This window comes from Carassius auratus, chromosome 50 (assembly GCF_003368295.1).
Source record: "Carassius auratus strain Wakin chromosome 50, ASM336829v1, whole genome shotgun sequence".
Taxonomy (NCBI): domain Eukaryota; kingdom Metazoa; phylum Chordata; class Actinopteri; order Cypriniformes; family Cyprinidae; genus Carassius; species Carassius auratus.
The window spans coordinates 18,780,213-18,805,406 of NC_039292.1; the positions used below are offsets into that span (position 1 = coordinate 18,780,213).

The following is a 25,194-nucleotide window of genomic DNA, read 5'->3' on the forward strand; positions in this document are numbered from 1 at the left end:
TTACTACATTAAAATCAAAATCTAAAGATGGTACAAATAATATAAATCTCGAATCTAAATATTGTAAAAAAGAATGTAAAAAATAAAATAAAAACTGAACTTTTAATTTATCTATTTTATATAGTTTTGTTCGCTTGGCTGTTTCATTATAAAAGTCTAGAAATTTGTCAGGTGTCTTTTTTTAATTATATTATGGCATTACGTTGCATGCACTGCTGATAGTGGTTTCGACGAGTAACGGTACATTCATCCAACGGTGAACACGAAAAACGCGCAATTATCTCAGAACACTCAATCCAGCCATAAACAACAGGTGCGTTAGAAGAACCGAGTTAGCCACATCCTGATTAGCGCTATGATATCATCTTAAATATGACTTTTGATCTCGGATGTAATAAGTTACGTAACGATAACCGGCCCCTGAGAAAAACAATAAAATATCCATAAAAAAAATGCAATCGCAAAATCCTGGTTGGTTCATTCTGAACAGCGCTGAAAAAAGCAACAGATACCACGTGACAACATCCTGTTACACAAAGACTAAAATCTAGACTTAATATATATGTCGAAAACGCCACACATATTCAGTAGATCTGAAATTTTAGGAAAAGTGAATAATCTTTAGCCATTTGAGTTAAAAAAAAAATATATAGAGACAGTGTGAGCGTGTTTGTGTGTGTGTGTGTGTGTGTGAGAGAGAGAGAAAGAGAGAGTGTGTGTGTGTGTGAGAGAGAGAGAGAGAAAAGGCTTGATTTATATTTGATTTTCTTTTGCAGAGCTTAATAATAATAAATATGATTAATATGAGCTGCTGACACACAACACTAAAAAAAACTTTGATATCTGTCAGAAGATAAAATAGAAAAGTTTTAATTTGGACCGTCGCACCTGACCAGGCTGTTAAGCCCCGCCCATTTCAGAACCCCTTGTCATTCAAGCGCCGTTCTCATACGCCGACTCTTCGTGACGTCATGTTATGATTGCGGAAGTGGCTCGGCAGGGCTATTGTAACACGAATCTGCTGTAAGATAAATTTCACTGAGAAGTTGAATGAGTTATTTTCTTTGAAAACAGTCAGTCCGCGATGGCAGCTCTTAAATACGCCGGAATGGATGACACAGACAGTGAAGACGAGCTTCCTCCCGGCTGGGAGGAGAGATCAACCAAAGACGGATGGGTTTATTATGCCTAGTGAGTGTTTGACACACAACACACACACACACACCGGAGATAAACGTGCATTTACACTTTACATCTGTGCTGTTAATGCAAGAAATGGGAGTGTATAGCAGCCCCATAGTATTTCTGATGTGATTTATAGATTGATTAACACATGACTTTGGTAATCGAGTATCACAATTAATTTCAGCCACGAGGAAATGAAGACTCAGTGGGAGCATCCCAAAACTGGGAAGAAGAAACGCTGTGCTGGAGGTATGATGACTATTAATAATGTCTGCAGAGCCTTCACAGTGATATTCATTATTTAATCACACTTATCGATTGAAATTGATCTCAATATGATTGAGAAACATGAATAAAGTATGCAGAGCTTTGTGAAGAGATTGACTTTTGATAAGCAGGGATGAAGAATAAGTAAATGTTTAAGAAAATTGCAGAATGTATTTTTATTTATTTATTATTATTATTATTTTTTAGCTCTGCCATATGGATGGGAGCAGGAGACCGACGATAAAGGCCAAATCTTCTATATTGAGTGAGTTCAGTGAATATGTTGTTCTCATCATAATTTCACTTTATGGACCGTGTTTGAAGGAAGTATATTCTGCTGCAATGAATTACAATATATGATGTAATATAGCTTCCATTAAGTCATAATGTGAGCTTTTTGTATTTGTCTCCTAGCTATTGGGCTAATTAATAATACATTTAAATGTAAAATAAATGTAATTTAAATGTAAAATGAAATAATGCATTTAATAAATCTAGCAGATAAGCACAATAAATAATTGCAATATTTTCTTAGTGGAAAATTATTCTTCTACACAGGCAGATACATGCAGAGATATTACAGTGATAAATACACCACCTATTTAATAATAACAATAATAATAATAATAATACTGCAAACAGCCACATGGGGCCACATTTCAAGTGTTCCATGAGTTAAATAAGTTGAAAAAAAAAAAAAAATCAAGGAATCAAAATTAAACATTACGCACAATTTTAAATTAATTGGATAATTAGTGATATAAAATGTTCCTGTTGCATTATCTTGATCTCGTCAGTGGCTGTAGTACGATGGATGCCATCTGGGCACTGAGTTTCCTCGTCGAGCGAAAATAAAAAGACTGTCCACCTTGCCTTCCTCAATTTGGAGAAGGCATTTGATCATATCCTGCACAACCCGATCTGTCACTCGTTTTGGTCCCTTGGTGGCCTGTGGCCTACGTCGACGGGGTGAGGATGATCTACCACTGGCACCACCAGCGTCGTCCGCTGCACCGCCGGCACATACTGTAGCCACCATTCGATATCTGTGTCGGCGTCCACCAAGGATCTGCCCTCCCACCCCTGCTCTTCATCACATGCATGGACGCGATGACTGTGGGCCTGATCCACACCCTTGGACATTGTTGTTCGCCGACGATGTCTGCCTGCAGCTCCAACATGAAACGCAACAATAGTCGGACCCACTCGATGCGAACGGCATGCGGCTCAGCTCCACCAAGACCGAGGACCTGGAAGCTGGCATGCAGACAGATGGATCCATTGGTTTTAAATGGCCACGCCGAGAAGAAAAGGGCCAAATTCAAATATCGCGGCTCTCTGATCTCCGCAGATGGCTAGTTGCTGCCTGATGCCCGGGCACACATGAATGCTGCATTGCTCTAATGGTGGCAAGTGATTTGGCGTGCTTTGCGATAGGAAGATGCCGATCTGCCTGAAGTTGAAGATATACAAAATGGTCATCCGCCCCGACACGTTGTGTGGATCTAAGTGCTGGCCTGCTACAGCCAAACACGAAAACACCATGCATGCCATGGAGATGCACATGCTCCGGTGGGTGCTCGGCTTGACCCTGCTCGACCACATGCAGAAGGAGGACGTTAGATGGGCATCGGTCCGAATGAGAAGATACAAAAATGTCTATTTTTGATATCTCATGATCCATAGGTAGTGCTCTTCCCAACTTTGGCATAGACCCTCAGATCGTGGTGTTGTTGTAGCATACAGAGTTTCATTTCAATTGATCAAAGCTTGGCCAAGACACAACCTCTGAACCAATTCCAGGTCAACTTCCAGAAGTTTGTGACGTCAGAACTTTTGAGTGAAAATGATCTAAAATCAAACAAAAATCATGACAAAAATCTGTTCAGTCAATTCTGTGCGGCTCCAAAGATCATCTGAGCCATTTTGTTTTAGAATTGGACAAATTTTCAAGGAGGAGTAGCAAAAAAATGTAACACTATACTTTTCAAAAGGGCGACCCCAAATTTGGTCAGGTCACTATTCATGACAATCAACTACAAGTGTGCCAAATTTCACCATTCTCCTACTAAACGATGCTCATAGGGCAGTGGGGAGGAATAATAATAAGAAAACCAATGGGAACAATAGGGGCTACATCCCCTAACTTATAATGAAAATTAAACTTTAATAGAAGTTAATCTAGAAAACATCAGATCCATCACACCTGGGCAGTCAGAGATATTCAGGTCTCATTCAGGGATGCTGTTTCTGTTTTATTATGACATTTTGTATATATATCTTTGGGATGTGCTGGAACGGGAGATTCACATCATGGATGTGCTGCTGCTCAAATCTCCAGAAACTGTGATGGTGTCATGTCAATATAGACCAAAATCTGTGAGGAATGTTTCCAACACCTTGATGAATCTACGCCATGAAGAATTAATGCAGTTCTGAAGGAAAAAGGGGGTCCAACCAAATACTAGCAAGGTGTAGCTAATAAAGTGGCCATCGGAGTGTCTGTTTGTGTGTGTGTGTGTGTGTGTTTTAATGTGTCTTATGGATTCTCTGCTGTACAGCTCATCTGGTTAGTAATGTTTCTCTATTCTCTTCTTCCCATCAGTCACATCAACAAACGCACCACATATTTTGACCCTCGGCAGGCCTTCACCATAGAGGACATGCAGGTGAAGCCCAAACGCTACGATGGGAACACCACGGCTCTGGAGGTCCTGCATGACCGTGACCTGTCTGATAAGGTGGTGGTGATTACTGGAGCAAACTCTGGCATCGGTGAGTCCCACAACTCTGCCATTTGTGTCGATGCACAGTCAAGGCGGTGTGATAGCGCGCCGCTTACTAAGCAACTCGGCTTGATAATAGCATAACCAGATAAATGCATAAAAGCATAATCAGTTGGATTACACTGCAGGAGCTGTATTGCAGTGTGTCCAGTAGGTGGCACTACAGGATTATACGTATGTGTTCTCGAAGAACCATCATTCAACATTAACCTTTAAATTATTAGATGTTGATGGGTTAAAATAGATGATTGGTCTCTTAATAAAGACACTTGGCATTATTGTTCCAGTAATTAAGACAATTAATAATCCAACAGCACTATGATAAAGGTTCCTCACATCTATGGAAATACTGACTTTTACCCAAATTTCATGCAACACTTTTATTCAGTAAGGCTGCATTAAATTGACAAAAAGTGACGTTAAAGACATTTTTACATTGCTGTTTCAGGATTGCACGTGTTTTTAGCTTTCTGTTCATGAGAAATAGATCTGTTTTCAACTTTAATAATAATCAGAAATGTTTCTCAAGCAGCAGAATATTAGACTGATTTCTGAAGGATCTGAAAATTCAGCTTTGAATGGACAAATAAATTACATTTTACAGTTTGTTAACATAGAAAACCGTTCATTTAATTGGTTATTTTAGTATTGTTCATATACATCTACTTTTTAAAAAATATTAAAATATATTACTAATTTTAATACTTTATCAGTTAGTTGCCAAGTCAACATTTCTTTTAATTTATGCTTTTTTTTTAAATCTAATATTTTTGATAGTTCTATATTTATTTAACAATAACAATGTATTTTTTTTAATTATTTTTTTTAATGTATTTTTGCTCCAATAACTTCAGCCTGGTTAAGCATAATACACTTATTTCCCCCAAACTTTTGTAATCAGAGAAAACCTGAGAAGTTTGACAAAGAAGAATATGGGAAAATATGCAGTAATGTAGTTTAATTTAATTCTAAGTCATTCATATATTATATATTATATACATTTTTAACTATTGAACTTGCAGTCTCAATCTACTATTTATTATTTACTATCTAATCTCTAATCTACAACCATAATGTTATTCAGTTATTAAATATTGTTATCATAATATGAGTTTTGACTGCATGATTAACATAAATATTAACACATCTTGCTTAAAGTGTATGTAAAATCTAAATATTAAATGCATATTGAAATATATGACATAATCATATGTCAGTGTCCTCTTCTGATGAATTCTGAGGGGTGTGCTTGAACACTAGAGGGCAGGGGAGCTCTGTGTGTGGTGTCTGCAGGAGATAATAAGAGACAGACAGACTGCTTTTATTATGATGCCGAAAAGAGTCATACATAATAATCATTGTATGACATATGTTAGATCATTTGGTTAATATATTACAATTAGTACAGTAGTTAGATGGCAGGAGGGAACATTTGCAAATATACAATTATTAATATTCTATTATATATAGTAATAATAATAATAATAATAATAATAATAATAATAATAATAATAATAATAATAAAGTTTATTTTATTGAATTTGTTTTAGATAATTGTAGGTATTTGAACCTAATAGCCTCTTCTGTGGATTATTTATGTTCGCTTGCAGAGAAATGTGACGCAAACTGATAAGGGTTTTATTATAGTTATTAAAGTTCATAAATGCTGTAGATGTATTATCATGTTTAGCAGCATATCACCGAACAATAGTTGTACCTGTAAGACACTTGTTCTAATATCAATCGTATGAATTAGCGGCTTTATTTCTTGTAATAATTTTGTCATGTACATTTAAAACAAACACTTTCCTGTTTGAATAGTGTGGCAGTAATATTTGTCTAAAGAACAAACCCATTATATGATTATTAGAGTAGAGGTGTTATTATTCATTTATCAGAGTCGCACTCGTCCTGGATTTCATTAGACTCTCTCTCTCTCTCTCTCTCTCTCTCTCTGTGTCTCTCTCTCTCTCTCAATTCAATTCAGTTCAGTTCAATATTGCTTCATGGCATGGATGTAAATTATACAATATTGCCAAAGCTTAATGTACATGTATAGAAAAAAATATAATAAAAAATACAAAAAATAAAATAAAAATGAACATCACTGTAATGGAACTGCTTATTATAACCTCTTATAATAATAAACTGTAACAAATTATATCATTTGTGTGAACATTCGATTCCACAGTCTTTAACTTACATAGAAATACACAAACATACTAAGGGCCACTGTGGTGGACAGTAGGGTCAGACACACACACGGACGCACGCACACACACACACACACACACACACACACACACACACACACACACACACACACACACACACACACACACACACACACACACGCACGTTCACCTGCTCTCTCGCTCTCTCTCTCTCTCTCTCTCTCTCTCTCTCTCTCACACACACACACACACACACATGTTCACCTGCTCTCTCTCTCTCTCTCTCTCTCTCTCTCTCTCTCTCTCTCTCTCTCTCTCTCACACACGCACACACACACACACACACACGTTCACCTGCTCTCTCTCTCTCTCTCTCTCTCTCTCTCTCTCTCTCTCTTTCTCTCTCTCTCTCTCTCTCTCTCTCTCTCTCTCTCACACACACACGTTCACCTGCTCTCTCTCTCTTTCTCTCTCTCTCTCTCTCTCTCTCTCTCTCTCACACACACACACACACACACACACACACACACGTTCACCTGCTCTCTCTCTCTCTCTCTCACACACACACACACACACACACACACACGTTCACCTGCTCTCTCTCTGTCTCTCTCTCTCTCTCTCTCTCGTTAGCGTGTTCTCCGTTTGTGGCGTGGTACACCTGCACCCGTGCATTGATCCAGCGGTGCGTGTTTGACCCCGGCTGATGCCTCCCATTCATTCCCATTAGCTTTCCTTAATTCTCCTCTATTGAACCAACTAAAAGTTATTTAGCGTCTCAAGCGCCGTTCACTTCACTGAAGCGTCCCCTCACAACACACTCGACAGCGTCTGACCTGAGACCTGCTGTTTCCACACACCAAACCACTGGATTCAGCAAGATCTTCTTTAAGTATTTCATTATTAACTGTGTGTGTGTACAGTATACAAAGCATACAATTATTCAGACACCATATAGAACTGTTTTTTTTTTTTTTTTACTAGTTCATTTATATAAGTGAGTATAGAAAAATAAAGCAAACTGTGAACATATTATGGCCAGAAATTCTTCATACAGTGGACAACCAGTTAATTTATTGAATCACATGTTATTTATGTATTTTTTTGTATAAAAGTATAACATTCTGCATGTTAACCAGTGCATCACACTTTTTATATATGTACAGTACAGACCAAACGTTTGGAAACATTACTATTTTTAAAGTTTTTGAAAGAAGTTTCATCTGCTCATCAAGCCTGCATTTATTTGATCAAAAATACAGAAAAAAACAGTAATATTGTGAAATATTATTACAACTTAAAATAATAGTTTTCTATTTTAATATACTTAAAAAATCATTTATTCCTGTGATGCACAGCTGAATTTTCAGCATCATTACTCCAGCCTTCAGTGTCACATGTAACATCAGTCGATCACATGATCATTTAGAAATCATTCTAATATTCTGATTTATTCTGAGTGTTGGAAACAGTTCTGCTGTCGAATATATTTGATCAATAAAAGGTTAAAAAGAACTGCATTTATTAATAAATGCACTGAATAAAATATTGATTTTATTAAAAAAAAAAAGAAAAAAATACTTTTTTTTTTTTTTTTTTACTTTTTATTCATCAAAGTATCATAAAGTATCACATGTTCTGAAAAAATATTAAGCAGCAGAACTGTTTCCAGCTTTGATAATGAATCATCATATTAGAATGATTTCTAAAGAATCATGTGATAATGATCCTAAAAATTCAGCTTTGCATCACAGAAATAAATGATAATTTAAAGTATAATACATTTAAAGACAATTATTTTAAATTGTAATAATATCTCACAATATTACAAATAAATGCAGGCTTGATGAGCAGAAGAAACTTCTTTCAAAAACATAAAAAATAGCAATGTTTCCAATCTTTTGGTCTGTACTGTATACACTGTAAAATGTAATAAGTTGAGTTAACTTAAAAAAGTGAGGAAACCGATTGCCTTAAATTTATAAGTAAACTAATGTATTACTTTTAAGTTGGTAAAACTAAATAGTATTTGTAAACTAAACTTATTCATTAAGTATAGTATTCATTTTAAGTTGGCAAAACTAAGTAGTATTTGTAGACTAAACTTAAACATCAAGTACAATTAAGTACTGGTGACTCAAAAGCATTAGTTGAGTTAACTTATTATTAGTGTTCACTTTACTAGTAAATTTAAGGAAACCGATTGCCTCACATTTTTAAGTAAGCTAAACTAACAAAAACGAGTAAAGCAAAAAACGTTGTCAAAACATTCATTTTAATGTAACCGTGTACAAAATTGTTTTTTAAAGCAAAAAAGGGTTGATGGTGAGTGATTAAAAGAACCAATTAATCAACCCTACAATAAAACATTTGTGTTACTGCACACAGATAACCGATTAAAACATTTTTGTTGTGGGTATAGGGATTTGTCACCCATCAACCTGGATACAACACCCTAAATGCAACAGACACAATACGAAATCTTTGTTATTACTAACAAACATCTTGACTAAAAGTTTTGGTTTTGCATTCAGGTTGGAAGGTGTCCGATTAAAACTATACCAAAAAAATTAAACAACAGACCTACTGCAACACGGTCTTGTTTCTGCCATCAGAAACACAAAGAACACACCTTGACCAAAACATCCAATTTATGCAGCAATTAGAGTTTTGTTTTTGTTCTTGTTTCTGCAAACACTTAAGATTTTAAATAAAACATTTGTTTTAATCAGTCATCCATCAACAACATTGCAAAAGTGCAACAACAGACCTACAATCACATGGTCTTTTTCTGCCATCAGAAGCATAAAACAAAAACAGATAAAAACATCAAGGTTAAGTTGCAGGTATTAAGATTTTTAATCAGTCACCCATCAATCTGGATACAACACCCAGAAGGCAACAATAGACCAATTGGTTTCTGCAATTAAAAATATATTGAACAAATTCTTGACTACAAAGCTTTTAGTGACTGGAGTTTTTGTTTTGTATCCAGGTTGGCAGGTGACTGATTAAAAAAAAAAAAAAAAATGCTGCAACAGACCTACAGTAACATGGTCTTGTTTCTGCCATCAGAAACATACACGCAAAAAACAAACCTACAGTAACCAGACTTGTTTCTGCAATCAGAAACAAAAAAAACAAAAAAACATTAAAACAGTAGGTTTTTTAGTGATTGCAGTTTTGGCTTGAGAGATTTGTGCCCCAGGGAAAGAAAAACCCTTTGAATGAACTCAAAAGTGTATTTAAGCTGTGAAGGGTACTCCATATTTAAAGCATAGATCAGTCCAAAAACAAAACACATGGCATGTGGAACATTCTCAAGTCCATCCATTGCTATAAGACCCTCCAAAATGATTGCTGTATCAGTGACCTCCAATGGCAAACCTTGTGGAGACATGGGGCTGTCCTCTGGCACCACAGTGAGAATTCCTATTGATACTTGAGGTGTGACAATATCAATATCCTAAGAAAGAAAGAAAGAAAAGCAATATTAAAATACATTCTTATATTGCAAACGCAAACAAGTGCATGTTCCTTTTAAAAATTTAAACTGCTTAAGGTGCTGTTATTAGTTCTTGAAGTAACTATTTGTAACAGGGCTTCAGTGGGAATTGTCAGTGATAATTTGGACCTTTTCAGCAAAAGCATCTTTGAAACATTTAATAACAATATCTTTTTAGTAAAACAGTTACATCCATCCCATGATCGGTTTGGTTTCAAACATTCCTCAAAATGTCCTCGTGTTCATCAGAACAAAAATGTATACAAGTTTGTAACAAAATGAGATCCTTTCCCTATCCTTTTAATGTTTAATTTATTATTTAACAATAATTATTGGTCATCGAAAGGAGTTTGTTTTTGTTGTTACTGCTGAAACCGTATATACCAGCAGAGAGTGAAGCGATAGAGTGGAGAAGGGATGCTGCTAAAACTGTCACGGGACATAGGTAAAGAATGGCTAAATATAGAGACCTCTTTGCGCAGAGTAGTTGGATTGAAATTGAATTGGAAAATTCAAGACACTATTCTATATGAGATTTTTATACTTTGAAAACAGTTTCATCCACATTTTAAGATTTGATCAAATGTTATGGAAAACAAAGAATATATTTTACTTGCATTTTATTTATCTTCTATGTACTTTATATAAGATCTCTTAAATAAACGTAATGCTGACACAAAAATTGGGAGATCTTTCTTGTAGCATTTTTTAAAAGATATTAAATTAGAATACTTACAAAACATGTTTTGAAGAAGTCTGTAGTGTCTTCTCCAAGAAGGACTGCAAGACCACGGAGAACTGCTGTCCGTCGAGCAGTGACATCAGTGATGTTCTAACAAATAACACAAAACATCAAGATCAAGAGTGAAAACAGATCACTTTAAACTTGACAAAAAACACTTACTGCAGACTTCATTTGTATTAGATACTCTGAGAGCTTTTTTCCAGCTGTGCCTTTCTTGGATTCAAAAATCTCCAGAAAACGAGAAGTATTTTTATCAAGGGCTGAGAAGAATTCTTGCTTGAGGTTTTTGCTTGTTATCCGGTTGAACTCAGCAATAATCTACGAAAAGGAGAACAAAAACACATTAAGACTTGAAACATTTTTACATGCCCTAGATAAAATGTGTCTTAATTACCTGACTTTCCCTGAAGAGTGCTGGCCATCTTTGTAAAGTCTCTTTTACTGAAGGCTCCTTTTCAACCAACTCTTTTCTTCTTAGCGAAAAAGTTATGTCCATGTACTGTGCTATCAATGTAGAACTTGGATGTCGTTTCTTCATTTCCTCCACAATTTCTAATCGTTTTGATTCCATGCTGCTTTCATTTTCACCAGCAGGCATATTGGGTAGAAAATTTATCTCAAATCGTTTGGGTTTCTTGACATTTCTTGGAGAATCTTGGCTCCCTCTTTTCATTGAATTAACAAGAACATCGGTGCATCCAGCTCTCCTTAGTTTGCTCCTGTAATTACCCATTTTAAACTTTATACTGTTTTTCCATCCGTTCCATCCAGTGGAGGAGCCTGGTTCAAAAAGGCATGGATGTTTTTTGACAAGTGCCGATGCAACATCATTGAAATCTTCTTCACGGGGATATGCTTTAAATTTGTACATGGCCTCGGCAAGCTTTTCAAGTACTTCATGTTTCATGTCCCTGGGAACTTGCAAGTATGTCTTATCTCTCATAAACAAAAGGTTTCCCTGGCGCAGTCTGTATTCCACATTCACGGAAAAGCTGGGAATTTCAAATGTTTCTGGCCATGGATCCTGGCGTGTAAGAGGTGACTCTTCTTGAGAGTTAACAGACATAATGTCGGTGTCAGCCTGGCTCAGTGTAGGTGATGTCACAAGAGAGATTACCTTCAAAGTGGGCTTCTCAGGTAAATCTGCAATGTCAGTAAGGTTAACAAGTGCATTGTTAAAATCAGCGTCTTCATACTGAAGAGAGAACGTGTATGGAAGATCAAGATGCTGCCCAAGCTGTTCAATCAGGGAGTCCAGGGTTTGTGGTTTGCTAGGAAGTGTGACCTTCCGTATATCATTGTCAGTCACAATCACTCTTAAAACAGTTCTTGTCTCCATTATGTCATGTGGACCTAAAAAATAATTTGAGAAAACAAATGATTTAGACACGTTCCACAATTTTCAGTATTAGACCCCAGACAACATTCAGCACAAGATGAAGTGTTTAATTGTAACAAATATCCTGCCTTGTATTTTGTAGGTTGGCAGTGGAAACAAGTCATTCAAATCAGACAGCTTAATGACTGACATAAGTGGTACATGGCTGGACAATTCATAGGAACGCAGATGCTCAGTGTACCACGCTGTCTGTTCTTTGCACACAAACAAAACATCTGTGTTGATGACTACAATTTTAACAATTTGCCTGAAATCAGGAAGACCTGAACAGGAGCCGACAGAAACAACTACATCAGGACAGTACTTAATACCATCAATGCATACTGAGGATGTAACAAGGACAGTGCTTTGAGCACCAAAGTTGTTCTGAAGAACATTCTGAACATTCTCAGGAAAAGATGAAATCAGTGTAACTGCAACTTTTTCCATCTGCACAGAAGGCTTGAAAAAAGAAATTGAATCCATGTGGTACGCCATCATTCTTTGATGTCGGACTGCCAGAGTTTGAGGGACATTTTTGAAATTCTTTGTGTCACGAATTATTTGCTTGAAGAACTTATGTTTGCCTTCAAAACGCATTGTCCAGACATCTCTTAAAGGCCCATACATTCGTATAAGTTGTGGGTAATGCTCAATGTAATGGTGTTTGGGACGCAATGCAAAATGAGGAAATGCTGTTAAAAGCAAACCTCTATGCTCTGAAATTTTATCCCCAAGGAAATCAATAGTTTCCTCAGTGAATCTGAAGGACGTCGCCAGTTCCAAAATGTCTTTCAAAAGCATTAAAATCTCCCATGATGGATCGTTCTCTGGGATATCAAATCCAATCATGAGGGGAAGAAGTCTTAGAAGTGCCCAATTTTCATGGCCATTACCACCAATTGTGCCTCTAGAGGCAAAGGCAACTGGAATAGTTTGAGGCTGATCAGTCTTGTCCATGAATTTGTATGGAAACTGCTTGATTGTTCTGTTTAAGTAGTCAAGAGTAATGTACTTTTTGTTGATCAAATCATTAAGACACATTGCCATTTCAACGGGTATGACACCCTCTAAGAGATCATGCATGAGGTCAGGTGGAAAGCCGCCGATAGTGTGAAAATAGTCTAGCTCTCTGAAGACACAACTACCTTTCACACCATACTGTTTAACCAAACTCTGATCTTTTAAAACTTCCTCAACTTGCCTTTCGTGATTTAGCTTGGTCCTGGATTCAAATGCTCCTGTCCGTACCTCTCTTTGTTGGATTTCGCTCTTCTTCACCATACAGAAGCGACAGGGGTGTTCCACAATGAAACTCTCTTGGAATCCTGCCAAGGAGTGGGCACCAAGGTTATCAGCAGACACACAGAGAACAGTTCCCAATAAACATTCTCCTAAACGCTCTACAAAGACGCCATGTTTCTCTAATGTTTTCAGATCTTGAACAAGAGGGTGTAGGACTTTTTCATATCCACACCGTTTCACTGCACTAGCTTTGCATAAGATTGCCAACTGAATTGCATGAAGAGAAGACAGATACTTAGAGGGAAGATTGGCAAGGACCCAGTAAACACTGAACATCTTGTGTTTCTTTTTTGAAGTGCCAAGAGGGTTGGCAATTTCAAATTCATCAGTGTAGAGGGTAAGTAAAATCCTACATTTTTCTGCCATCAGAAAAGGATTCTCAGAGTAGTTAGTGCCATCTCTGTAGGAACTAATTCCACATGCACTTCCATCGGGAGCAAGAACTTTATCAAGGACCTCTGATCGGTTTAAAAGCAGCTGTAACATGTTCAAGATTGGCACATATGCAAAAGACTGTGATTCTTTGTCGAGTTTGTATTCTATTGGCATAACTATTGGAAATTCTTTCTCAAAGTATGATGCTCTTTTACTGATGGTAGATAGAGGCTCACCAGACTCAGTCATTTTTAAGAGCAGATTATTTTCTGTGACAACTTTCACAATTTCTTTCAAAACATTATCACTATAAGTGATTTCATGTTGATTTAAAATCTGTTGAATGCCATTACTCAAAAGTGGCCTTGACAGAAGAAAAATCTGAGTAATTTGTTGTATTACTTCTTGTACTGCTGCATCAGATATATGCAGAATGGTTTGCATCTTAAGGAAAAGCAATCCTAAATTATGCTTTAGTTGTCTCTGTAAATCATCTAGACTTTGATTTGGGTCACCTTCTTCATATTCATCCTGGCCAAACTCTGTAGAATCAATTGAATCATAGCAAGAAGCTGTACTTTGTGTAACATCTTGCTGTAAATCGGCAGCAATATTTTGCAACTCCACTAAAATGTTGGGCTTTAAGTTCCTCTGCGTGCTAAACTGGTGTTGCTTACTTTTATGAGCATTAAATGTGGAATAAATTCTGCTTTCAAAATTGCAGTCTTTGTATGGGCACTGAACCATTTCATTATTTTTCAGATGTTGACGCAAATGGCAGAAAAACAAGGATTCTGTGCAGGGTTCTTTAAATTCACAGAGAGGACAATGAAATATCAAAGGTGCTGGTTCTGATCCACTTGTTTGTTTTGCATTTTCAGAGTGATTTCTTGTTAAATGCACTTTTAGAGCATTGAATGATTTAAAAGAACACAAACAGTCCGTGTGAAGACAAGGAATTTGGTTGGTTCTTGTGTAGCTTCCATGTTTAATCCGATAATGCTTCAATAGCAGAGCTCTCTTTTCACAGAAATAAACACAGAACTTACACTTCCACTGCATGTCCACTGCACTCTTCAAAGAAACATTCTGCAAAAAAGTTAACAGAGTTAAAGTATATGGATTAATAACAAGCAATTTGTAAAAACAATTTTTAGCATCCACTTTAAAAACTTGTATAAAATATTGGTTTCTTTGCAGCACCTCTTATTTAACATTCTTTTGCATTTTAAGGCATTAAATTAATGGTTTTCGTGTCGATTCGTTTGAAAAGACAACAGAGAAAGACGATTTAAACTGGCTCACGAATCACTAATTTGTTCAGTATATGGTCTGAAGGCACGTGAGGTGTTTAAAATCAGAATGAGTTTTTAGTCTCTAGAAAAAAACGTCGCTTAGACACACGTGCTTACAGAATATATAACCTTACACATTATTGTATTTATTTTAGAACACAAGGCAAAAATCCTGTATACTATGCTCAAATGTTCAATTGCAGGTATGAGTAATGTTACACGTGTAAAGAGCTTCTCTCGTCCATCCCTAATCTGAAAACCGTTGTTTATATATAAACGACATCAACACTAATTATAAACGTGTTACTTTTCCATTGCATACATTTTACTCAAGTAATTATTAAGACTATAGCTTCAACTAATCATTTACACAGTAACTTGTATTTTACTTAAGTTTTTGTTACTCTATCCACCTCTGAAACTTGTCTGTTGACCTAAAACACGTTTATCTTTAAAGCGAGACGATTACCAATTATTAGATTGCTAAGAGCAATCCAACGTCATCCATCGATTTTATATAAATATTTTAACAAAATATTACTGTTTATGAACTTTGATTGATATATTATTATTTTGTAATGAAAATGTAGCAGTTAAACTATAAAAAATGAGACTCACCTTATCATTCTCTTATCCAGCCACGTGCAAATTAATGAACCTGCTATCTGAACCAAGTAACTAGCATGTGCAGTCGTCTTCTTCTTCGTCCAATTAATGATCTCTCACTCCTTTGGAGTATTATCGCCACCTACTGTATATCTGGTGCATTCACAATACTTAAACTTTTAAGTTGAGCTAAATGAACAAGTTGAGTTTAAGCACTTTGAGTGGGGAAAAAGTTGGAATTACTTAGTTAAACTAAGTAATATCAAAAAACTTAATAAAGTAAGTTAAGTTTACTTAATCATTTTAGTAAGCTCAGCAATTACATTTTACAGTGTATATTTTATATTTTTACTGCATGGAAATCTGCATAATGACCTTGCGAGATTCACCTCTTACATAGACCTCCCACATTGTCCCAGGTTTTCTTTTTTCTTTCTCTCTTCTCTCAATAAGAACCATTTTATTCTTGCTTAAAGACACAAATAAATGATCAGTCATGTATGTGGATCCTGATGTCCCTGGTGGGGCCGGAGTCGGTGTAGCATGCGGTTATTTCTGTGGAGCAGGTGTAGCGCTGGAGTCTGTGATGGATGCTGTGTGGCGGTCACTGTGCTCTAACCTGCCTCTGTTTGTCTTTCTGAGTCACAGCGCCGCAGACGTGGATGCATGTGTACATTTACAGGCTTCTATATTTATTCTGTTCCTATTTTCAGTTCATCGGCTCTTATGGATGAGGCAGGTAAACCACTGTTATTCATTAGAGCCAACACTTCTTTTGTGCTCTGCCCCGTAATACAGTGAGAATGGTTTCAAGCTAGACAAAGAAAACATTTAAAGGTATAGTGTGTATTTTTTACTTTTATTTAAATATGGTTAAATAAACTATTTCTCTGAGAAGTGTAAACGCTGTGGCTTTGATGTGCTTTCAAAGCATTGCTTTGTTTGTTTCAGATTTCTGACCAGCCAAACACAGCAACACTTCCTTAACCAATAACGCGAGTTTGGGGCCGGGTTATCTTTTTTTTTTTTTTTTTTTTTGTCTAGCCAGTGGCAGAAGGGGGGAGTGTTCAGGAAACTGAACGTTTGAATGTTTAAAACTAAAGTTTCGTCCTTTAACCCTAAAAGATAAAGAAAAAACATTCAATTCATTTTTTTATGTGTGTTTAAAAAAACTGATTAATGTCATCAATCATTGCTTATATTGTTGAAAGGTTCTTTTTTTATGACAAAAAAATGATAAATATTTACAATAAACCTTCCCTTCCCTGTTGTACCCAGTTTTGTTATTGTTAATTAAAATTAAAATATATTTTTTGATTTGTTATTGAAATAAAGCTGAAAAAAAATGTAATATAAATGTTACATTAAAAAGCATTTACATAAAAATAAAATTAAATAAAAACTAAAGTAAGTATAAAAATAATATTACTACTAATAAGTTCTAAGATTTCTTAAACTAAAAAAAAAAATATATATATATATATATATATATATATATATATATATAAAATAAAAGCTAATTAAATACTATCAAAGTATATAAATACTGTACTGATACTAAAATAAAACTGGTTTTACAAAAGGTAATAATAATAATAATAATCACTTTTTTTTTTTTAATACTTCGAAACATTTGACCCCCCCACACTACTTAAATTTCTCACTATCAAGTGGTTTCTGTTTTTCCCAAGTAATACTATTCTCAGCATTATATAACGTGGGTTGAAAAATCTGGTCTAAACCAAGACACATTTTGTCCCCCTCTAAGAGCTCGCTGTGAACCCATATCCTTGTTTTGTTTTGCAGAAATCTCAGTGTCAGAACAGGAAATGGAGTGCATAAGGTGGCACAGGGGATGAATAACAAGCCGTACTGACGGGAAATCTTCAGTTTTATGTGCCTTGATAAATGCCATGCCCGCTATGAATTTCCAGTTTAATTGAATTTTGATGGCTGTACGACTGTGTTTCTGTGGCCTCTATCCAGGGTCGTGTCGCTGGGTGTCTCTCTCTCTCTTAGCTTAAGGTAGAAAGCGAATAACGAATCCGTGGGTTTGCCTTCTTTAGATAAAGCGTGAAGTAGATGGTTTGCGGTGATCTTGGTAGATTGAGGTAAATTTGTTCAGCATAACTTCAAATAAATAGAGTCAGACCTCTATATTAAGCACCCTTGTGCATCAAATGAACAGCAAATCTGATTTGCATATTTGCATATTTTAACAGTAAATAATATATATAGCCCCACCCTCTTTGAAATATCATTGGTCCAAAATCTTTGCATAGCTGAACATTTAGCATGAATTATATTCTGATTGGCCTCTATGGAGTCATGATATGTGTAGCACTTTCGAATGAACCAAAGATAATATGAAAGGTTGTTTCATTTGTTAATGAGCAAATTAAGCACATTTACCAAATATTCAGAAAATGTAGTTTTTGTATGAAATATATTTATTTAATTATCTATCTAACAATTGAAAATGTTCATATTTTTAAGTTACCTTGTTTTTACAAGCTAGGAAAAGAATGATATGTTTGAAACTTTCCCACAATGACATAAGCACAAGAACAAGACAAAAACTTTAGGTTCTTCCTTTAGTTTTAGTTGCTCTTGAATCCGCTGTGTGCCTGTGGAGCCTGTTATTGATATTGAGTGTCAGAGGAAATAGAATCTGAGGCTTTTAATGTGCATTTCATGTCCGTTTTTGATGAATCTGTTTATCGGCTCTGTAATGAACACCAGGTATGGTTGGTTAGTCAAATTATTGAGCATTATTAACCTTGGATGAAATTCACAAAGCATGGAAAAAACTGATGTAACATGCAAGAAAATTACAACTGGGGATAAAAGGTTCGATAATGATTACGATCTCAATACCACCCGGCTGAGCGGCCAGAATGCATATATATGTTTAAGGCCTTTTACTGGCTTTTAAAGGAGGGAGGCTTTTTAAAATGGTCAGGAGGGCCTGAATGTGAACTCAAGTGGTTTATGGATCTCTTCGCTTTTACTATTTTTCCAAGAGCGGAGATATTAAAGTTGCATGACGACTCTTTGCTCTGTCTTTAACAATGGCAGGGATGGAATTAACCATGCTCCTGTTTGGATTCCCGGCTATCGGGGGCCAGGCCGGGAGGCTGGTGTGAGGGGTTGCCATAAGGGAGGTGTGACCATTGCAAACCTGTGGCAATGATGAAAAATGAAGTTGGGATTTAGGCGAGGCCACTTGGGGGTCAAAGACGGGTTACGTGAAGGAAGGGTGGCAAAAGGCAGCCGGGGGCAAAAGCAGCGGGGGTAATAGAACGACGTGGGGCTGGTCAGGTGGAACTCTGCTCCTCAGACTGCTGTAATTACAGGCCATACATTTCACTTTGGGCCGTGACAACATCTCCCCCAATCCCAAATGAACATGGGGGTTATTAATGGTGGAAATTAAGGCTCCCTGCACACTGACGGAAGCACCACACTCCCTGTTTTAACGCCAAAATATACGTTTCACCTCACCTGCTGCTCTTTGGCTCCGCCTCTTAGATGTGTCATGACAATATATGGTCACTAGGCCTGCCATTGGTCAGATAACCTGGTAGCTCCGCCCCAAACTCCCAAATATGTTGAGCCAGAAGTCAGCAAGTCGGATTAGACAAATCACACAGCAATGCTTCAAAGGCACGATAAGTGTCTTCAAGAAGAAGTATTTGGTAATAACGTTAGCTAAATTGGAATTTGGTAACATACTTTAGCACCACTGTGCAATATATTCACAAATATGTGCATTCCCTGCCAGGTCATGTCTTTCGCCGTTTTTTTTTAATTCATTAGGATCTAGTACAGTACTTGGTGCATGTGTTCCTGACTTTCGGATCTGTGGTGCTCATGTGGATGATTCAGATTCGAGTCCAGTCTGCAACATCTTCCAATTCCATTTCTCTGTCTCTTTCTGCAGGCTGTGCCTTCTGGAGTTTGACAGGAATGACAGGAATTTTCTGAAAGAATTATACAAGACATAGTCAACCAGATGATGAACACTATTACAATTATACAATGTGTTACATACAATTATACAATTATAATGTGATTGCATAGTAAGTAGAAATATTTGTTAGTTCTGAATGTTGTTTCAGGGTTAGCATCATCGGAGGTCCTCTGAGGGGTTGGCATCATTTCTTCTCCGGTGTTCTGGATCCAGACTGGAGGTTGTGTAAATCCGAGTTACCGTGGCAAAACAGAGAAACAAATAGAGACATTATTAGCGTAGCTGCTGTTCCAACAAAGTAAAATTAATTAGTTTAACCCTAGCTAAAGAATAAGAATGCACATTTGATCAGATACAACTACAGTCACAAATTATGAGATGCATTATTCGAATGCTTGGCGAAAGAGATGCGTTTTTAATCTAGATTTAAACAGAGAGAGTGTGTCTGAACCTCGAACATTATCAGGAAGGCTATTCCAGAGTTTGGGAACCAAATGTGAAAAAGCTCTACCTCCTTTAGTGGACTATGCTATCCTAGGAACTACCAAAAGTCCAGCGTTTTGTGACCTTAGGGTGCGTGATGGGTTGTAACGTGGTAGAAGGCTAGTTAGGTACGCTGGAGCTAAACCATTTAGGGCCTTATAGGCAAGTAATGATAATTTGTAACTGATACGGAACTTAATAGGTAGCCAGTGCAGAGACTGTAAAATTGGGGTAATATGATCATATTTTCTTGACCTGGTAAGGACTCTAGCTGCTGCATTTTGGACTACCTGTAGCTTGTTTATTGACGAAGCAGGACAACCACCTAGAAGTGCATTACAATAGTCCAGTCTAGAGGTCATGAATGCATGAACTAGCTTTTCTGCATCAGAAACAGGTAACGTTTCGTAGCTTGGCAATGTTTCAAAGATGGAAGAATGCTGTTTTTGTAACATGGGAAATATTGTTTTCAAAAGACAAATTGCTGTCTAATATAACACCCAGATTTTTGACTGGAAGTAACAGTACATCCATCTAGTTGCAGATTGTAATCTACAAGATTCTGTGTAGTGTTTTTTGGTCCAATAAGTAATATCTCTGTCTTATCTGAATTTAATTGGAGAAAATTATTGGTCATCCAATCTTAGCAAATTTCATCTGGTCTCATTGATTTATATATATGTAGTTGAGTATCATCAGCATAATGGTGGAAACGAATCCCGTATTTTCTAATAATGTACCAAGGAGCAACGTGTATATTGAAAATAGAAGGAGACCTAGGACGGATCCTTGTGGCACTCCATATTTTACTGATGATAAATGAGATGACCCCCCATTTAAATAAACAAAACGGTAGCGATCGGACAGGTTGGATATTACCATCTTAGAGCCTGCCCTTGAATACCTGTATAGTTTTGTAATCGATCTATGAGTATGTCATGATCTATGGTGTCGAACGCAGCACTAAGATCAAGTAAAACTAAAAATGAGATACAGCCTTGATCTGATGCAAGGAGCAGGTCATTTGTAATTTTAAAACGTGCAGACTGAAATTCTTCAAAGAGATCTTTTTTTTTTTTTTTTTTGCAGGAAGGAGCTCAATTGAGCAGACAACTTTTTCACAAAATTTTGGACATAAATGGAAGATTTGGAATGGGCCTATAATTTAGGGATGCACCGGTTCACCGGCCATAAATCGGAACTCGCCGGTTTTAGCTTAAAATACGTGATCGGCAATCTACGTGATCAGCTCTACTTCTCGGCCGGTTTGTGGTCTTTTTTCGGCCGATTTTTCCGGAATTGCACCCGCGTGCACATACTACATTGTAATCGTTCGCTATGTCATTTGTGTGGAAATATTTCGAAATCTGTGTGCAGGACACGGGCAGCCGTTCAGCACTGGAAATGCAAAGCCGTTGGTTTACTGGCGCACAAATAAGAGCCCCTTTAATGCGCGCACTAATGCTGTGCAAGCATACTGTATCTGTTTGCGTCCTGAACACACGCATGGACCATGAAGAGATGTTCAGCTCTACTTCTCGTGTGTTGGATGAGAAACGAAACAAACTAAACTGTGGCAACTGAAATGTTTTTTTTTTTTTTTTTTTTTGTAAATTAGAACTTGCATGAAAAGCCAGAAGTAAGCATCAGTTCTGCATTAGGATGATTATTTTTATTTTACCTTAAAATTACATACACTTAATTTGATTTAAAAATCACCCGCTGTAGGACACTAAAAAAAAGTGTTTCATCGATCCAATTAAAAAAAATAATGATTCACATCTATATTTTTTTTTTTACTTGAGACAATAAGTTATTTACTTTTCATTGGCTCAAGTAAAACAATGTAGATGTGAATCAATACCCTAATTTTTTTTTTTAATTGGATGAATGAAACACCAACATTATTAGATTTTAACATTTTAGAATAATGTATTTATATAGCATACTTTTATTTAGTCTTACTGGTAAATTCCTTTTTTTAAAAAACAAATTTAAAAACTAAAACACATACTGAATGCTGATTAAGAAACATCTTATTGATTGCGTGTTGATTGTGGTGTTTGGATTGTAGAACAATGCAGTTATTGCCTTTAATTAAACATGGTTACAGTTAATCTTTTAATTTAAGGCCAGTTCTATGTAGTTTCAACCTAATTCAAAAACATAAGCTAAATGCTGATGTTTGTATTGAATGTAAGCTACTTACTGTGCAGTTACGGTTATTGTTTTCAATAGCCAAAAGCCAGTTTGGCCTATTAAATACCAAATAAACATCTTGTTTATGCACACTTTCCTTCTTTCTTGTTTGTTGCTTAAAGATCGAATCGGAATCGGACAGTTTGCTCGTAAAAAATTGGTATCGGAATCGGCCATGAAAAATCGTGATCGTGCACCCCTACTTTAATTTGCCAGTTCACTAAAATCTAATTGTAGTTTCTTAATGAGAGGCTTAATTACCACCAGTTTGAATTTTTTTGGGACAAGACCTAAAGATAATGACGAGTTAATGATATTGAGAAGTGGTTCTTCGGCTACAGGTAACAGCTCTTTCAGTAATTTGGTGGGTACAGGATCTAATAAACATGTTGTTGGTTTAGATACAGTGATAAGTTTATTTAGCTCTTCCTGTCCTATATTTGTAAAGCACTGCAGTTTATCATCGGGTGCGATGGATGAAACTGAAGTGTTAGACGTTGTAGAATCTACATTCGCTATTGTATTTCTAATGTTATCTATTTTATCAGTGAAGAAATTCATAAAGTCCTTACTATTAAACGTTGATGGAATATTAGAATCAGTTGGCGTCTGGTAATTTGTTAATTTAGCCACTGTGCTAAATAAAAACCTTGGATTGTTTTGGTTATTTTCAATGAGTTTGTGGATGTGCTTGGCCCTGGAAGTTTTTAGAGCCTGTCTATAGCTGGACATACTGTTTTTCCACGCAATTCTAAAAACTTCCAAGTTAGTTTTTCTCCATTTGTGTTCAAGACTACAAGTTTCTTTCTTGAGAGAGTGAGTAACAGTCAATATTATAATAGTTACTTTTCTGAAATATGACAACAAATGTGATTTCTGCAGTGCACAGCTTTCAAAATGAGACATGGCTACACTTTCCAACATTTTCTTGTCCTTTCGTTGTAAATGTGTAGCAGTCGCATCATCAAATAAAAAAAAAAAGAAAAAAGAAAGACTTTTGCTGAACACTTCCCCGATCTGCCATTGGTCAGATAAACTGGTGCCCCGCCTCAAACCACAAATATGTTGAGCCAGAAATTGTCAAGTCAAATCTATCAAACCAACAGAGCAATGCTTTGATTGAACCGTAGTCATTCTTTAAGAAGTGGTATTGGAAAAGACGTGACTTTTTCCCTCTTTTTTCTGTTCACAACAATTTGATATGCATTATGCTCTGTAAATCTGTCTATTTAAGCAGAAAAATCCATAAAGCAACAATGGAGGACATAAGTCTGAGTGGTGAAACATAAAATCAACGATAATCATGTGGGCAAATTAGAGTGTTAATCTGTCCGCTCTTTGTGTTTATCTTGGATCATTGCTCCTATCTTGGAAAGTGCACATGTCTACTAGAGACCAGGATGTGACCTGCAGAAGAACAAAACAATAAAACCATCAACTGACCCAGAGGTCATCTCTGGAACGTCCCGTCTTCATGGCATCCACACAATGTGTTATGCTCCAAAGTGTGATCTTTAAGGTTAGAGGGTTTGTGCAGATCTCAGACCCTCAGTTTGAGGAATTAATGCTTGCCTAAGCAATCCTCAGTGAAACTCAAAGGCAGTGATCATATAACTGACTGACAGCCATCTTCCAATGCAATGTCAGACTAATTCAGATGGATTTCTCCCCTAAAGTGTCGGGGTCTCTCTGCCACTCTTTGATGAACAAGCAGAGCCATTACATCCACATTAATATCAAGCCCCTCTTATTTTCCATAAGTAATACACGCCAGGTCGCTGTTTTCATTAAACATGTTCTAATTTGTTCTCTATTACGAAAAACAACAGTGCTGATTAATTCACACTTCAAGCTGAACAACCGGCACAATTTTTACAAGGTGATTGCGAGCTGCTCTTTCGATCAACGCTAATGTGACACTTTTTCTCATTAATTCAGCAATGAAAGCAGAGTGCTTAATTGTCATATTATGGATTAGCTAGTAGGTCTGTATTTTGTTTGGTGGTTTGCTGGCAGGAAAAACACATTTAAATTCTCACATCTCTTGTTTGTATTTTGGTGTCTGTTTCTCGGGAAAGAAGCCCCTTGTGCAGATACACACAGCATTATCCATTACTCCTAATAAAGTGTCATAAAATTGAATTCCATGCTTGGTTTGTCAGAGAGGAGTTCTTATCCTACTCCAATTTTGAGTTTTAATGGGTAATACTCCTTAGCTCTCTCCTCACAATTAGGCTCCCTAGTTACCTTCTAATGAAAATCAGATTAAAACATAATCTAATTAAAGTTCATTTTAATCCATGCTATCGTCCCGACTGTCTGTGGCCCAGAATCACGCCAGCACACTGTCAAACTCGGTTAGTTTGCATAGAAGAGGAAGGCCAGACTATCAATCAAGAGTATTTACATATATGTGTGTGTTGGGGAACTCGTATGAAGTGAATTTCCAATGGCATTTCCTAGCAAACACACCTGGCTCACATTCCACTTCAAAATCAGAAGAATTTTATTTATTTTATTTTATTATATTTTTTAATTATAATTTCCATGATGAAAATAAAGCCTATTTTTAGTAGCATTAAGATTTTTTTGTAATACAATATTTAAGCACATTTTCACCTCATCTTATGTTTTTGTTCTTTTGAGTATTTCTTTTTTCTTTTTTTAATTGATTTATTTTCAATTTATTTATTTATTCCCAATTCTTGTTATATTGCCATGATGGTAATGCAATGTCTTTTCTCTATCACAGTAATACTGTCTTTCTATGACTGATTAATTAATTAAATGTATTTATTTATAAAGTGTTGCTTTGTCTTAAAGTTAACTTCTATGCTCTTACATAAATGAACAAATAAATAATAAAATGCACGGACACACACACACACACACACACACATACACTGTAAAACAAAACA

General features: G+C 36.3%; 2 protein-coding genes across 7 annotated transcripts in view; one reads left to right on the plus strand and one right to left on the minus strand.

Annotated features, from left to right (window-relative positions):
• The first annotated feature begins 955 nt into the window (after positions 1–955).
• wwox (WW domain containing oxidoreductase) overlaps positions 956–25,194 on the plus strand; it is a 205,712-nt gene continuing 181,473 nt past the window's right edge. For 3 of the 4 annotated variants that reach the window (XM_026239586.1, XM_026239587.1, XM_026239588.1), the window contains exons 1-4: positions 956–1,191; positions 1,370–1,434; positions 1,660–1,717; positions 4,058–4,227. In XM_026239586.1, the coding sequence (XP_026095371.1) occupies positions 1,085–1,191; positions 1,370–1,434; positions 1,660–1,717; positions 4,058–4,227 (400 nt within the window). In that variant the 5' untranslated portion in view covers positions 956–1,084. The remainder of the gene's footprint in view (positions 1,192–1,369; positions 1,435–1,659; positions 1,718–4,057; positions 4,228–25,194) is intronic. The other variant, XM_026239585.1, reaches the window with a different exon arrangement.
• On the minus strand, positions 8,671–15,936 carry LOC113067249 (sterile alpha motif domain-containing protein 3-like). 3 transcript variants are annotated; one of them, XM_026239584.1, is made up of 7 exons: positions 15,634–15,936; positions 14,770–14,809; positions 13,292–13,368; positions 11,057–12,015; positions 10,822–10,980; positions 10,654–10,749; positions 8,671–9,878 (listed from the first exon to the last, which is right to left on the minus strand). In XM_026239584.1, exons 4-7 carry the CDS (start codon positions 11,999–12,001, stop codon positions 9,564–9,566), a joined length of 1,515 nt encoding a protein of 504 aa, XP_026095369.1. In that variant the 5' UTR covers positions 12,002–12,015; positions 13,292–13,368; positions 14,770–14,809; positions 15,634–15,936; the 3' UTR covers positions 8,671–9,563. The 3 variants fall into 3 exon arrangements, with proteins under 3 accessions (XP_026095369.1, XP_026095368.1, XP_026095367.1); XM_026239583.1 differs by having other exon boundaries at positions 13,245–13,368; positions 15,634–15,934; XM_026239582.1 differs by lacking the exon at positions 13,292–13,368.

Bases quoted from the DNA above. Each gene is read 5' to 3' on its own strand.
- LOC113067249 (XM_026239582.1), bottom strand. The intron at 10,981-11,056 runs GTAATTAAGACA...TCCTTTTCGTAG, and splicing joins CACTCTTCAGGGAAAGTCAG to ATTATTGCTGAGTTCAACCG. The intron at 10,750-10,821 runs GTAAGTGTTTTT...GTTATTTGTTAG, and splicing joins TAATACAAATGAAGTCTGCA to AACATCACTGATGTCACTGC.